The sequence below is a fragment of the Mytilus galloprovincialis genome, chromosome 5, assembly GCF_965363235.1.
Source record: "Mytilus galloprovincialis chromosome 5, xbMytGall1.hap1.1, whole genome shotgun sequence".
In the NCBI taxonomy this organism is placed as follows: domain Eukaryota; kingdom Metazoa; phylum Mollusca; class Bivalvia; order Mytilida; family Mytilidae; genus Mytilus; species Mytilus galloprovincialis.
The window spans coordinates 74,794,412-74,810,988 of NC_134842.1; the positions used below are offsets into that span (position 1 = coordinate 74,794,412).

Consider the following 16,577-nt stretch of genomic DNA (forward strand, 5'->3'; position numbering starts at 1 on the left):
TTTTCTCCTCTTGCAAGTGTAATGGCCATATTCTCTTTTTTATTAGAAATAGCCATTTACTCTTTTTTATGTGTAATGGCTGTTTTTTCCTGTTGCATGTGTAATGATCATTTTCTCCTGTTATATGTATAATGGCCATATTTTTTTTGGTGTAATGGCTGTTTTCTCTTGTTTTATGAGTACATACATCATTTTCTCCTGTTATATGTATAATGTCCATATTTTCTTTCTTCAAATGTATTGGCCGTTTCCTCCTGTTTTATGAGAAATGACCGTTTTCTTCTGTTGCATGTGTTATGGCCGTTTTCTCTTGTTTTTATCTGTAATGGTTGTTTCTTTTTGTGTTATGTGTACTTGCCGTGTCTTCTTGTTTTCATGTGTACTAATCGTTTTCTCCTGTTATATGTGTAATGGTCGTTTTCTCTTTTTGATGTGAAAGGCCGTATTTTCATGGTTGGTGTCTAATGGCCGTTTACATCCGTTGCATGTGTGAGGGCTGTATTATGTTGTTGTATGTGTAATGGCCGTATTTTTTTGTTCTATGTGTAATGGCCGTTGTCACCTGTTTTATGTCTAATGGCTGATTCTCTTGTTTGATGTGAAATTGCCATTTTCTCTTGTTGCATGTGTAATGGCCGTGTGCACTTGTTTTATGTGTAATGGCCGTTTTCTCCTGTTGCAGGTGTAATTACCGTTTTCTCTTTTTTCTAACAACTGGCCGTTTTCTCCTGTTGTATGTCTAATGGCCGTTCTCTCCTATTGCATGATAATTACCGTTTCCCCCTGTTTTATGTATAATGGCCGTATCTTCTTTTTAACGGTTGATGGCCGTTTTCATCTGTTGCATGTGCAATGATTAAATTCTCTTGTTTTATGTGTAATTGTTGTATTCTTTTGTTTTGTGTGTTATGGCCGTTTTCTCTTGTTTTATGAGTAGTGGCCGTTTTCTCCTCTTGCAAGTGTAATGGCCATATTCTCTCTTTTATTAGTAATGGCCATTTACTCTTTTTTATGTGTAATGGCTGTTTTTTCCTATTACATGTGTAATGATCATTTTCTCCTGTTATATGTATAATGGCCATATTTGGGTGTAATGGCTGTTTTCTCTTGTTTTATGAGTACATACATCATTTTCTTCTGTTATATGTATAATGTCCATATTCTCTTTTTTCCTTTGTAATGGCCGTCTCCTCCTGTTTTATGAGTAGTGACCGTTTTCTCCTGTTGCATGTGTTATGGCCGTTTTCTCCTTTTGTATGTCTAATGGCCGTTTTCTCCTTTTGTATGTCTAATGGCTGTTTTCTCCTTTTGTATGTCTAATGGCTGTTTTCTCCTTTTGTATGTCTAATGGCTGTTTTCTCCTTTTGTATGTCTAATGGCTGTTTTCTCCTTTTGTATGTCTAATGGCTGTTTTCTCCTTTTGTATGTCTAATGGCTGTTTTCTCCTTTTGTATGTCTAATGGCCGTTTTCTCCTTTTGTATGTCTAATGGCTGTTTTCTCCTTTTGTATGTCTAATGGCTGTTTTCTCCTTTTGTATGTCTAATGGCTGTTTTCTCCTTTTGTATGTCTAATGGCTGTTTTCTCCTTTTGTATGTCTAATGGCTGTTTTCTCCTTTTGTATGTCTAATGGCTGTTTTCTCCTTTTGTATGTCTAATGGCCGTTTTCTCCTTTTGTATGTCTAATGGCTGTTTTCTCCTTTTGTATGTCTAATGGCTGTTTTCTCCTTTTGTATGTCTAATGGCCGTTTTCTCCTTTTGTATGTCTAATGGCTGTTTTCTCCTTTTGTATGTCTAATGGCTGTTTTCTCCTTTTGTATGTCTAATGGCTGTTTTTTCCTATTTGATTTGTAATGACCGTTTCCCCTGTTTTACGTGTAATAGTCGTTTTCTCTTGTTTATGTGTAATGGCCCTGTTCACTTGTTGCCTGTGTAATGGCTGTGTTCTCTTGTGTTATATGTAATGGCAGTTGTCTCATGTTTTATGTGTAATGGCTGTTTTTCCTGTCATACATGTAATGGTCGTTTCGTTTTGTTTGATGTGTAATGGCCGTTTTCACCTATTGCATGTGTTATGGCCGTTTTCTCCTTTTGTATGTCTAATGGCCGTTTTCTCCTTTTGTATGTCTAATGGCTGTTTTCTCCTTTTGTATGTCTAATGGCTGTTTTCTCCTTTTGTATGTCTAATGGCTGTTTTCTCCTTTTGTATGTCTAATGGCCGTTTTCTCCTTTTGTATGTCTAATGGCCGTTTTCTCCTTTTGTATGTCTAATGGCTGTTTTCTCCTTTTGTATGTCTAATGGCTGTTTTCTCCTTTTGTATGTCTAATGGCTGTTTTTTCCTATTTGATTTGTAATGACCGTTTCCCCTGTTTTACGTGTAATAGTCGTTTTCTCTTGTTTATGTGTAATGGCCCTGTTCACTTGTTGCCTGTGTAATGGCTGTGTTCTCTTGTGTTATATGTAATGGCAGTTGTCTCATGTTTTATGTGTAATGGCTGTTTTTCCTGTCATACATGTAATGGTCGTTTCGTTTTGTTTGATGTGTAATGGCCGTTTTCACCTATTGCATGTGTCATGGTCGTATTCCCTTGTTTGATGAGTAATGGTCGTACTCTCCTGTTTTATGTGTAATGGTTGTTTCCTCTGGTTTTATGTGTAATTGCCGTTTTCTCTATTTGTAAGTTTAATGGCCATTCTCTCATGTTGATGTGTTATGTTTTCTCCTGATGTTTGTCAAATTATCGTTCTCTCTCTTTGCATGTGTAATGGCCGTTTTCTCCTGTTATATGTGTAATGGTTGTTTCCTCTCGTTTTATGTGTAATTGCCGTTTTCTCTTTTTGTATGTGTAATGGCCGTTTTCTCTTGTTTTATGTGTAATTGCCGTTTCCTCTTGTTTTATGTAGAATGAGTGTATGTTCTTGGTTTACGTGTAATGGCCATTTTCACCTGTTGATCGTGTTATTGTCGTATTGTCTTGTTTTATGTATAATTGCCGTTTCCTCTTGTTTTATGTGTAATTGCCGTTTCCTCTTGTTTTATGTGGAATGACTGTATTTTCTTGGTTTACGTGTAATGGCCATTTTCACCTGTTGATCGTGTTATTGCCGTATAGTCTTGTTTTATGTATAATTGCCGTTTCCTCTTGTTTTATGTGTAATTGCCGTTTCCTCTTGTTTTATGTGGAATGACTCTATTTTCTTAGTTTCCGTGTACTGGCCATTTTCACCTGTTGCATTTGTTATGGCCGTATTCTCTTGTTATATGTGTAATGGTTGTTTGTTCTTGTGTTATGTGTAATTGCCGTGTCTTCTTGTTTTTATGCGTACTGGCCGTTATCTCCTGTTATATGTGTAATGTCCGTATTTTCTTGTTTTATGTGTGATGGTCGTTTTCATCTGTTGCATTGTAAGGGCCGTCTTCTCTTGTTCTATGTGTAATGGTCGTTGTCACCTGTTTTAAATGTTTAAGTCTAATGCCCGTTTTCTCTTGTTTTATGTGCAATGGCCATTTTCTCCTGATGCATGTGTAATGGCCGTGTTCACATGCTTTATGAGTAATGGCCGTTTTATCTTGTTGCATGTGTAATGGCCGTTTTCTCCTGTTGTATGTCTATTGGCCGTTATGTCCTTTTGCCTGTGCAATGACCGTTTCCCCGTGTTTTATGTGTTATGGCCGTATTCTCTCTTTTACGTGTGATGGTCGTTTCCTCTTGTTTTATGTGAAATGACCGTTTTCACCTGTTGCATATGTAATGATCATATTCTCTTGTTTTATGTATAATGACTGTATTCTCTTTTTTACGTGTAATAGTCGTTTCCTCTTTTTTATGTTTAATGGCCATGTTCACCTGTTGCCTGTGTAATTGCCGTGTTCTCTTGTGTTATATGTAATGACTGTTTCCTCTTGTTTCTATGTATAATGTTGTTTTTCCTATTGTACATGTAAAGGCTGTTTCATTTGTTTTACAATGTGTAATGACCATTTTTTCTTGTTTTAAGTGTAATGGCCGTTTTCTTCTGTTGTATGTCTAATGGTGGTTCTCTCCTGTTGTATGTCTAATGGTAGTTCTCTTCTGTCTGTTGTATGTCTAATGGTAGTTCTCTCCTGTCTGTTGTATGTCTAATGGTAGTTCTCTCCTGTCTGTTGTATGTCTAATTGTCGTTCTCTCCTGTCTGTTGTATGTCTAATGGTCGTTCTCTCCTGTCTGTTGTATGTCTAATGGTAGTTCTCTCCTGTCTGTTGTATGGCTAATGGTAGTTCTCTTCTGTCTGTTGTATGGCTAATGGTAGTTCTCTCCTGTCTGTTGTATGTCTAATTGTCGTTCTCTCCTGTCTGTTGTATGTCTAATGGTCGTTCTCTCCTGTCTGTTGTATGTCTAATGGTAGTTCTCTCCTGTCTGTTGTATGTCTAATGGTAGCTCTCTCCTGTCTGTTGTATGGCTAATGGTAGTTCTCTCCTGTCTGTTGTATGTCTAATGGTCGTTCTCTCCTGTCTGTTGTATGTCTAATGGTAGTTCTCTACTGTCTGTTGTATGTCTAATGGTAGTTCTCTCCTGTCTGTTGTATGTCTAATGGTAGTTCTCTCCTGTCTGTTGTATGTCTAATGGTCGTTCTCTCCTGTCTGTTTGTTGTATGTCTAATGGTAGTTCTCTCCTGTCTGTTGTATGTCTAATGGTAGTTCTCTCCTGTCTGTTGTATGTCTAATGGTAGTTCTCTTCTGTCTGTTGTATGTCTAATGGTCGTTCTCTCCTGTCTGTTGTATGTCTAATGGTCGTTCTCTCCTGTCTGTTGTATGTCTAATGGTCGTTCTCTCCTGTCTGTTGTATGTCTAATGGTAGTTCTCTCCTGTCTGTTGTATGTCTAATGGTAGTTCTCTCCTGTCTGTTGTATGTCTAATGGTCGTTCTCTCCTGTCTGTTGTATGTCTAATGGTCGTTCTCTCCTGTCTGTTGTATGTCTAATGGTAGTTCTCTCCTGTCTGTTGTATGTCTAATGGTCGTTCTCTCCCGTCTGTTGTATGTCTAATGGTAGTTCTCTCCCGTCTGTTGTATGTCTAATGGTAGTTCTCTCCTGTCTGTTGTATGTCTAATGGTAGTTCTCTCCTGTCCGTTGTATGTCTAATGGTCGTTCTCTCCTGTCTGTTGTATGTCTAATGGTCGTTCTCTCCTGTCTGTTGTATGTCTAATGGTAGTTCTCTACTGTCTGTTGTATGTCTAATGGTAGTTCTCTCCTGTCTGTTGTATGTCTAATGGTAGTTCTCTCCTGTCTGTTGTATGTCTAATGGTAGTTCTCTCCTGTCTGTTGTATGTCTAATGGTCGTTCTCTCCTGTCTGTTGTATGTCTAATGGTAGTTCTCTCCTGTCTGTTGTATGTCTAATGGTAGTTCTCTCCTGTCTGTTGTATGTCTAATTGTCGTTCTCTCCTGTCTGTTGTATGTCTAATTGTCGTTCTCTCCTGTTGTATGTCTAATGGTAGTTCTCTCCTGTCTGTTGTATGTCTAATGGTAGTTCTCTCCTGTCTGTTGTATGTCTAATGGTAGTTCTCTCCTGTCTGTTGTATGTCTAATTGTCGTTCTCTCCTGTCTGTTGTATGTCTAATGGTCGTTCTCTCCTGTTGTATGTCTAATGGTAGTTCTCTCCTGTCTGTTGTATGTCTAATGGTAGTTCTCTTCTGTCTGTTGTATGTCTAATGGTAGTTTTCTACTGTCTGTTGTATGTCTAATGGTAGTTCTCTCCTGTCTGTTGTATGTCTAATGGTCGTTCTCTCCTGTCTGTTGTATGTCTAATGGTAGTTCTCTCCTGTCTGTTGTATGTCTAATGGTAGTTCTCTCCTGTCTGTTGTATGTCTAATGGTAGTTCTCTCCTGTTGTATGTCTAATGGTAGTTCTCTCCTGTTGTATGTCTAATGGTAGTTCTCTACTGTCTGTTGTATGTCTAATGGTAGTTCTCTCCTGTCTGTTGTATGTCTAATGGTAGTTTTCTACTGTCTGTTGTATGTCTAATGGTAGTTCTCTCCTGTCTGTTGTATGTCTAATGGTAGTTCTCTCCTGTTGTATGTCTAATGGTGGTTCTCTCCTGTTGCAGTACTTATAATCATGGAGATATGATTTGATTTGATTGGTGTTTAACGCCACTTTCAGCACTTTTGATCCTAGTACTTATAATCATGGAGATATGATTTGATTGGTGTTTAACGCCACTTTCAGCACTATTGATCCTAGTACTTATAATCATGGAGATATGATTTGATTTGATTGGTGTTTAAGGCCACTTTCAGCATTATTGATAATAGTACTTATAATCATTGAGATATGATTTGATTTGATTGGTGTTTAAGGCCACTTTCAGCACTATTGATCCTAGTACTTATAGTCATGGAGATATGATTTGATTTGATTGGTGTTTAACGCCACTTTCAGCACTATTGATCCTAGTACTTATAATCATGGAGATATGATTTGATTTGATTGGTGTTTAACGCCACTTTCAGCACTATTGATCCTAGTACTTATAATCATGGAGATATGATTTGATTTGATTGGTGTTTAACGCCACTTTCAGCACTTTTGATCCTAGTACTTATAATCATGGAGATATGATTTGATTTGATTGGTGTTTAACGCCACTTTCAGCACTATTGATCCTAGTACTTATAATCATGGAGATATGATTTGATTTGATTGGTGTTTAACTCCACTTTCAGCACTATTGATCCTAGTACTTATAATCATGGAGATATGATTTGATTTGATTGGTGTTTAACGCCACTTTCAGCACTATTGATCCTAGTACTTATAATCATGGAGATATAAACTCAGAAGTAAAAAAGACATTGTAAACCATCTGCTTTTTTATGTACAAGATATTAAGATAAGATAAGATATCTTTATTCCAATTAAATAGCTGATGAAATTTAGAGTAGTTTAATACGATAATTTTTCATAATTGACAAACATGTTGTTGACAATCATATACAAATATGAATATAATCAACTAAATGTTAAGATCTTAAGTCACAGCCAATCCAGAGCCATAAGCATGTGTGCAAACATGCAGTAATAAAACAGATTATATCATGAATATATAATATTAACAGGCACATATTCTTAATGGGTTACATATAAATATACAAAATTAAGAGTTTTCTGATTTCAAGACATTCATTAATATAAATAGATAAACATCATGTACATTCCAATAATTTTTAATACCTCTAGGTTTTCTTGAATAAATAGACAAATTGAAATTGGCATTTGATTTTGATATTTTGACAATTTTACAAATGATATTATAGAACTATTTTTTCAACAGATTATAATGAGGACATTCACATATACATATATACAATGTTTTTTGTCTTCATATTTTTTCAATATAACCTTTGTGATTTATCTATATAATTGTTTTTTGGCATACCCATCAATCTCGGTTTTTAGAGGGTGTACACCTATCTTGCATACTGCTGGTATATCTTTAAATGCTTTCACTTCCCAATAATTTGCCGTATTTTTTTAATCATGTTAATTGAAAAACAAGCCAAGAGTTAGTTACCTTAATTATCTGATTTAACAGTATTTTCAGTAAAATCTTACCAATTGTTCAGAAAAACAAGTTTGACATCAATGTTGATTTGCTCCTTTTTCTTTTAACAATGATTCTATTTCTATATGTCCTTGCTCCTGTGCTACATTCAGAGGATTTTTACCTTTAATATCACACTTATTGACATCAGCTGAATGCTGTAACAGTTCTTTAACAACATTAACATGTCCATTATGACTTGCTATAGACAGAGGTGATACATCATTATTGGTACACTTATTGACATCAGCTGAATGCTTTAACAGTTCTTTAACAACATTAACATGTCCATTATGACTTGCTGTATACAGAGGTGATACATCATTATTGGTACACTTATTGACATCAGCTGAATGTTGTAACAGTTCTTTAACAACATCAATATGTCCTTCCTGACTTGCTATATTCAGAGGTGATGCATCATTCTTGTTACATTTATTGACATCAGCTGAATGTTGTAACAGTTCTTTAACAACATTAACCTGACCATTCTGACTTGCTATATACAGAGGTGATACATCATTATTGTCACACTTATTGACATCAGCTGAATGCTGTAACAGTTCTTTAACAACATTAGCATGTCCTTTCTGACTTGCTATATTCAGAGGTGATGCATCATTCTTGTTACATTTATTGACATCAGCTGAATGTTGTAACAGTTCTTTAACAACATCAACATGTCCTTCCTGACTTGCTATTAACAGAGGTGATGTATCATCATTGTCACATTTATTGACATCAGCTGAATGTTGTAACAGTTCTTTAACAACATCAACATGTCCTTCCTGACTTGCCCATAATAAAGGAAACCCTCCATCCTCTCTACAATAATTAACATCACTATTCCTACTGATCAACCATTTGACAAGTTCAATACTGCCGATATAACAACTTCCACTTAGTGCTATATCTTTACTGTAAATATCTTTAGTAGAAACAAGTTCTTGTTGCTTTGGTAGATCAAGTTGGTTTAAATGTGTTACCAAGTTTTCAGTAAATAAAGTAGATTTCATGTTTCTGTTGACAAATACATTGTTTACATTACCATTCTCCCAGTCTTTCACCAATCTTTCTATATATCTAGCTATATAGGTATCAGGTATTCTTATTACAAACTCTATTTCTGTGCCCATGTTATCTGTTATTTGCCAAAGAAATCTTTCTCTAATAAAACCAGTATTAGCATGATCAATGAAAATCTGTATCATCTTCTCCCCGAAGTATTTGGCAAGGAAATCAAACAACTTATCATGGATTATTTTGTATGTACATGTACTATCGTCCTTGAACACATATGTTCCTTCAAGTGTTTCAAGAGATTTCTTTAAACGTTTGATGGATGTTCCTTTATTCAGTTCACATTCTTCTGTTAAATCTTCTATGATTGCTCCTATCTTCTTATCTTTTGGTGAAAAGTTTTCTTCTGTTAATGAGTTGTTAAACATCACACAAAGGACTAAGCTACAATACTGCATCTTACCAGCATCACTTTCTCTGTACATTTGTACAACTTGATCTTCGAAAACTTCAAAAGGATTGCTAAAAAAAGAGGTAATGCTTACATTCTTTTGGAGGTTCTGTCTATGATATAAGCTACATAAAAGTGGGAAAAAGTCATATTTTTCTGACAATTTCTTTACTTCATCAGTATTTTCCTTAAAGTACACTTCAGCTAAAGCATATTTTTCAGCAGCACTAAGTCTGAATTCTTGTGAACTTAAATCGACGTTACACATTTTGAAAATAGAAAGATGACTAAATAGTTCATCTTTGTAAACCTCCAATCTACATGTAGATATAATTTTACAACATTTGTCTTCCAGAAGAGATATTATATGATCAAGTCTTTGTTTCCAGTCAGTGTAAATTTGTTGATTAAGAGTATATCTGCCACAGACATCATCAAAGACAAACAATGTTTTCCGCCCATGTTTAAACCATTTTCCAATATCTTCAGGTTTACTACATGGAATTACAGTATAGCCATGTTTCTGCATTATTAGGGCAATGTGCTTAGAAAGAAAACTTTTTCCAGTGCCAGAATTTCCAACCAGAGTTACTGAACTTTGTGCTAAAACTTTTTGCATTACATGTTTCTCTGCTTCAGTACTAACAAACTGTTGATCATCCTTTTTCCACTGTTCCAAGCGGTTTTCGAACTGCTCTGTAAAATATATATGAAATTCAATAAATAAACTATATATATTTAAAGTTCAAATTTCAAGGTGTAATAACAATAAAGTATGTTTCTTCTATGCAAGGAAATGTGGTTTGAAATTAATTTAAAGTTAAATGGTAAAATTTCTTTGCATAAATCATACTGTTAAATGCCAGCTAAACAAAGACTAATAGGGGAATATCAGTGGTGGTATTACCCTTAAGTAAAAAACTCTATTGTAACAAATATGTTATTATTGATCATTGTTGTGTCATTTTTCATGCTTTGTAGTATCTTCTATGTGTTCACGCTACATGTACTATGTTTGTTTATAGTTTTGGTAATAAAATTATTAAGAGTCTACTGTCTAGTTTATTATTCCAAAGCACTTATTTTCAGAGTCAGAGTTTCAGATCTCTTAAATGACCTGAAAATGAACTGTGACATGCAAATAATTTGAATTCTATCTTTTAGTGAAAATACAAATAGTATAAAAGAAGTTGATAAATACAAACTAGAAAACTTTCACCGCTTGTACATTTTTTTGTGTCATAGATACAAAAGATGAATACTGATACCAAAAAAAGCGAATCATTTTCTTTTACGTTTAATTTCATGTTACAAGCAACCCTTAAAATTGAGTGCTAACAACATTTCTGTTGTATTAATCTAAAAATCATTCCATTGTGAAATGGCGGCCAACAGATAGTTTGAAATTTGGAAGGAAAGCAAAAGTTTTGTTGGCCCCAAATATCAATTAATGACATCATATTCTATCTTTATTTAATATTATAATTGTCTTTTTTTGTTAGTGGTTAGTGGCTTTGAACTAGCTGTCAGTACTCTCAGATCGATACTTGATGTCTTTTAAAAAACTCTTTTTGATGTTTGGATGTACAAGTACCCAGCCTCGTCCACTTGTATTTGTATTTTGATCCATCTGATGAGTTAAGCCTTTTTCAAAAGTTTTTTAAAGTTCATTCTTATGTTGTACTATTACAACACTGTCCCAGGTTAGGGGTAGGGTTGGGATCCCGCTAACATGTTTAACCCTGCCACATTCTGTTTGTATGTGCCTGTCCCGAGTCAGGAGCATGTTATTCAGTGGTTGTTGTTTGTTGCTGTGTTACATATTTGTTTTTCGTTAATTTTTTTGTACATAAACTATGCCGTTAGTTTTCTCGTTTGAATTGTTTTACATTGTCATTTCGGGGCCTTTTATAGCTGACTATGCAGTATGGGCTTTGCATTTGTGTGTCATTTGGTCTCTTGTGGAGAGTTGTCTCATTGGCAATCATACATCTTCTTTTTTATATTTTTTTTAAATTATTTGATAATTGATCAGTAGCTTAACTCCTCTTTCAGCACTTTTGGATATTTCGTGGTGGTCAGGTTTTATTATTGGAGGAAACTGGAGTGCTCAGAGAGAAAAAATTGACCTTCAACAGGAAAACTGACAATCCTAGTCAATTTAGACATGTTAGATTTGAGTCCAGCACATCTGCCACGTTTAAGGTTAAAACTTACAACCTCAGTGTTGACAGGCTAGTAATACAGTATACTTGAACTACTTAGACCACTTATCCACCGAGGCCCTTTTTTTAATTCCAAGAACTTTGAATGTTTACATATTTTGGTAGCATTCTTGAAAATTGAGGCCAACAAATGAATTGACCGTAACACCAGAAATTAATGCAGAATTTCAAGTCATACTTAAGAAGCAAATTAAAACACTGAAAATGGCAGCCAACAGATAATTTTGACACTCAGAACCAATTTAGAATAGCACAGTATACTTGTTTATCAATGAAATGGTAGCTTGAAAGATGTTTCTCAAAATTTTGTATTTATAATATAGAACTGTCTACATATAATGTACAACAATTGAACAAATTTTATCTATCTTGGGCAATACTTTTGGAATAATTATATATATATAGACGAACAGACAAAGTGAAAAGTATAAAGCGCATGCATGTATTTTCCAGTTATATGTACTGAAGATGCTGTGTTGTAGAATTAAGTAAAGTTTCAATGTTCTACTTCAATAAACTTACCAAGTATATGTTTAGGAATAACTTCATCATGATCCATCAGAATATCTAAAAATATATAAACAACAAATTATGAACATGGTACTCTCAGATTGAACATTATTATCTTTTGAACTTGTTGTCTTTTTTGCTTTGTATCTATCTGGTAAGCTTTTGTTGTACTGTTAAATCACTGTCCCAAGTTAGGGGAGGGTTTGACACCAGTACACATGTTTAACCTTGCCACATTATGTATGTTCATGCCCCAAGTCAGGAGCCTGTAATTCAGTTAATTATCGTTATTCAATATAAACTTCGAAATGTGACGTCTATTTTTTTTTCATTTTTTTTCCAAAAATGACTTTTCATATGACTTTAAATATGAGTGCCTGACAACATGAAAAGAATAAACCGATTGTATCCTCAATACTTGCCCTTATCAATCAAAACATATGTATTTTCCAATTATATGTACTGAAGATGCCTTATTATAGGATTAAGTGAAGTTCCAATGTCCTACATCAATAAACTTACCTAGTATATGTTTAGGAATGACATCATTCGGAACCATCAGCATATCTAAATAAATAAAAACAACAAATTATGAACATGGTACTCTCAGATTTGAACTTATTATCTTTTGTGTTTTGTATCGATCTGGTGAGTTAATAGAAATATAAGATATAAGCCCTTTTAACTGATTTTTATAGTTTGTTCTTTTGTTGTACTGTTACATCACTGTCCCAAGTTAGGAGAGGGTTTGACACCGGTACACATGTTTAACCTCACCACATTATGTATGTTCATGCCCCAAGACAGGAGCCTGTAATTCACTGATTGTCATTTTTTGCTGTGTATCATATTTCATACATAAATCAGGCTGGTAGCTGTCTTGTTAGAATTGTTTCACATTTGTTATTTCAGTGCCTTTAATAGCTTACTTTGAGGTATGGATTTTGCTCATTGTTGAAGGCTGTATGGTGACCTATATTTGCTAACTTTTACGTCATTTTGTCTCTGGTGGATAGTTTTCTCATTGGCAATCTTACTACATATTCTTTTTTTCCTATTAAAAATTATGAATAAGTTTTTCCTTACACCAAAAATACATGGCCGAATACTAAAAAGAGTGCACTGAAATGTCTCGCCTGCTAAATCAATCATTACTGAATAATTTGTTGACAGTCCAAAGTAATGTCTAAGATAACTGCATATATGTCAAGAATGTTATGGCAATACATAGTTCCCTACCGGTTAAAATTCATTGTACTGAAACAAAATGCTAACTTCATCTATAAGTTGTCATGGTGTACACTATATAACAAATGTCAAGTCAATATCTTCAGGCATGACCAAAAGAAAATAAACTGTTAACACAGAGATATGTCTTGCCTATTTGTAATTTTGATAATGCAAATGTTAAAATTAACATAGCAGTACGTTATAATTTACGTTGTGCAAATATTCAAAGTCAACGAAACCATGACTGAAGGTACATGGCTAAACAATCTCCATAGATTTAAGATGTTCCAATGCTAATACAACTGCATACCAAATTTATACCATTGACTTATACGTCCTTCCCTTTAAAAAAAAACTAAACACAAAACATAAACTTGCAAACCATACTCTTTTTTTATATAAACCATTGGTTTTCCCGTTTGTATGGTTTTACATTTTGGGGCCCTTTAAAGCTTGTTGTTTTATGTGAGCCAAGGCTCCATGTTGAAGGCCCTACAATGACCTATAATGGTTTACTTTTATAAATTGTTGTCTCATTGGCACTCACACCACATCTTCCTATATCTATGTAAAAGTTTCAAAGTCATGGAACCATGATGAGAGGGTGGGGCTTTAAAGTCTCCATGGAAACAAGACTTGCAAGTGCCAATAAATTTGCATACTAAATATCATTGACTTTACAGTAGCGGTTCATCTTAAACTAATCTAATTACAAACTAATACATGTAAACTTAGCAAAAGTTTAAAAGTCAATAGACCATGCATGAGGGAGCGGGGCCAAATATTCTCATTAGAAATGAGATGTGCGAATGCTGATTCAACTGTATACCAATTAACATTGGCCTACCACTAATGGTTCCCTTTGAACTGACCTAATCACAAACCAATACATGTAAACTATTCAGTGGTTGTTGTTTAATGCAGTGTTACATATATTTGTTATTTCATTCAATTTTTTATACATAAATTAGGCCGTTAATAATCTCGTTTGAATTGTTTTACATTTGTCATTTCAAGGCCCTTTATAGCTGATTATGCGGTATGGGCTTTGCTCATTGTTGAAGGCCTTGTGATGACCTATTATTGATAATTTCCGTGTCATAGGCAATCACACCACATCTTATATTTTATAAGTAAAAGTTTCAAAGTCAATAGACCATGACTGAGGGGGCAAGGCCAAATAATCTCCATTGCAATGAATTATTATGATCTATGCCAATGCTTATACAACTGTATACCAAATAGCATTGACCTTCCACTAGTGGTTCCCCATACACTGACCTAATCACAAACTAATACATGTAAACTAAGCAAAAGTTTCAAAGTCAATAGACCATAAATAAGGGGGCAGGGCCTATTAATGTCCATGGCAATAAAATGTGCCAATGATAATACAACTGTATACCAAATATTATTGACCTTACACTAGTTGTTCACCATAAACTAGACCTAATCACAAACTAATACATTGTTGAAGCCGCTGACTCGCCGTCAGCGAAAACAGCATACCTATGTCTCGCTTTTTGACTCTGTCAAGATCAGACAAAAAACTGATTATTTAAGTGAATTTTTTCCAAGGACCATTATTTCTCTGCACAAAATCATCAGACCTGAACAAAACTATATATCAATTATCAAATCAATATCTTCAAGCACTATGAAAAAAGTGTGGAAAACTGATTTGACTGAAAGAGGGACGGACAGACGGATGGGCAGACAGACAGACAAACATACCAACAGACAGACAGAGAAATACAGACAGACAGACTGATAGAGTGCAAACCTTAAGTCCCCTTCGACTTCGTCAGTAGGGGACTAAAAATAGCTGTAGATAATCACACTAAGGGTAAAACTGCTATATATATAGATAAGACAATAAACAAATTTGAAAAAATATACATCTTTCAGTCTTGCTTGAAGTACAATGAATGAAGTACAGTGAACTTTATTATATTGTTACCTTTTTTCTCATGTCTGTCTTTGAGTTTCTTCATTCCTGAAACAAGACAAACTGCCTAGATGTTCAATAGTCTAAATATTTCTATAACTTATAACTGAAACCCAACATTGTACAACATCGTTTTGTCATAAAGGTAAAGAAAAAATAACATTTATATCGCAAGTCATTTTTTTATCAAAAATATTTCCTTTATATTATATACGTTATTGTTTATTACAAAATGTATTATATTGCTTGTATGCAATAGGCCCTTATTTGGTGAATAAAATATTCTATTCCAGCCTATTCTTTGTGTCTATATTAATTGTTGAATTCATGACTGAGAATACAATTTAACTATAACCATGATAACATTATTTTCAGTTTATGTATTCTATATTCATTTATACTTCCAGAATTATTATTTTTCCTCTTGAGCCAAATAAAATATATGTGTGGTTCCGTAAAATGCGGATTTTAGTCATATCTGGTCCGGTTCCGATCAGTAGTTTACACTAAAATATTAAATGGCCGCCAAAAGCAATGAAAAATACGAAAATAAACAATGTTTGACAAGAGATTTGGAATGAATATGGCGTTTTTAATGCATTAAATGGATGAAACATAAACTAAAGCCAATTATGATCATTTTCTAAAGAAAGTTCAAAATTTATTTAGCTCAAAATCAAAATTTTCACTCTCGATTTACAAAAAGTAATAGGAAGAGAAAGAAAGTAATACTAATATTTTGAAAAGATAAGACTCGATCAACTTCTTTTTAAAAGAGAAAAATTGTTAGGGACCATATTTTTTCGTTAAAATACATTGAAATATACGAAATCACAGTTATTTTATCAGTGGAATATTGGGGCAACTTAATTCTTTTTATTGAGGAAACATCAATCAAGATTTTTTAAAAATTCAATGAGGTGATTGCATGCTTTTCAAAATACCTTCAAAATATCAAATAGAATAAGGGGGTCACAGACTATCTTTTCTTGGAAAAAAAGACCTGCTCACTAATGATACCCACGCGGCCATGCCCCGAAGTATAAGGTAAACAGGAAGTTGTTGAGTGATGTATCTGAAAACGCATCACACGGTATAGCTGAATCATATAAACCCTAAACCAAATTTCAGAAATCCTTGTAATGTAGTTCCTGAGAAAGATGCGACGAAAAATATTCATGGGACGAATGGACGGACAGACTGACGGATGGAATGGATGGAAGGACAGACGGACAGTATATCATAACAAAAACATAACTTGTCCTTTCAAATTCAATACAATTATTTGTCCTTGATTTTAAACAGACTTTCCAGAAAATTTTAAATACAAGAGTGCACATGCTGAAAAGTCTCGCCTTCTTAACCATGTTAACCATTGATTTTATGTTGATAGTCCTAAATATAAAGCTCAACATGATAAACTTAATAAGATCCAAAAAATGAGGTCAAGTTCAGATAAACCAAACTGGAAATACATGTTTACCTTGCAATCATTCCATACACCAAATATGCTTAAATATAGTTGACCTATCGCACATGGTATCTAAGAAACAAACTTATCCAGGAAAACATTGATCAATGAACCATGAAAATGAGGTCAAGGTCAGATGTACCC

At 34.2% G+C, this 16,577-nt stretch overlaps 1 protein-coding gene across 1 annotated transcript in view; it reads right to left on the reverse strand.

Moving 5' to 3' along the window:
* Nucleotides 1–6,868: 6,868 nt before the first annotated feature.
* LOC143076403 (uncharacterized) overlaps nt 6,869–16,577 on the reverse strand; it is a 41,749-nt gene continuing 32,040 nt past the window's right edge. The window contains exons 3-5 of the mRNA XM_076252153.1: nt 14,975–15,010; nt 11,797–11,841; nt 6,869–9,745 (exon numbers count right to left, since the gene is read on the reverse strand). Coding sequence (XP_076108268.1) covers nt 7,617–9,745; nt 11,797–11,841; nt 14,975–15,010 — 2,210 coding nt within the window. The 3' untranslated portion in view covers nt 6,869–7,616. The remainder of the gene's footprint in view (nt 9,746–11,796; nt 11,842–14,974; nt 15,011–16,577) is intronic.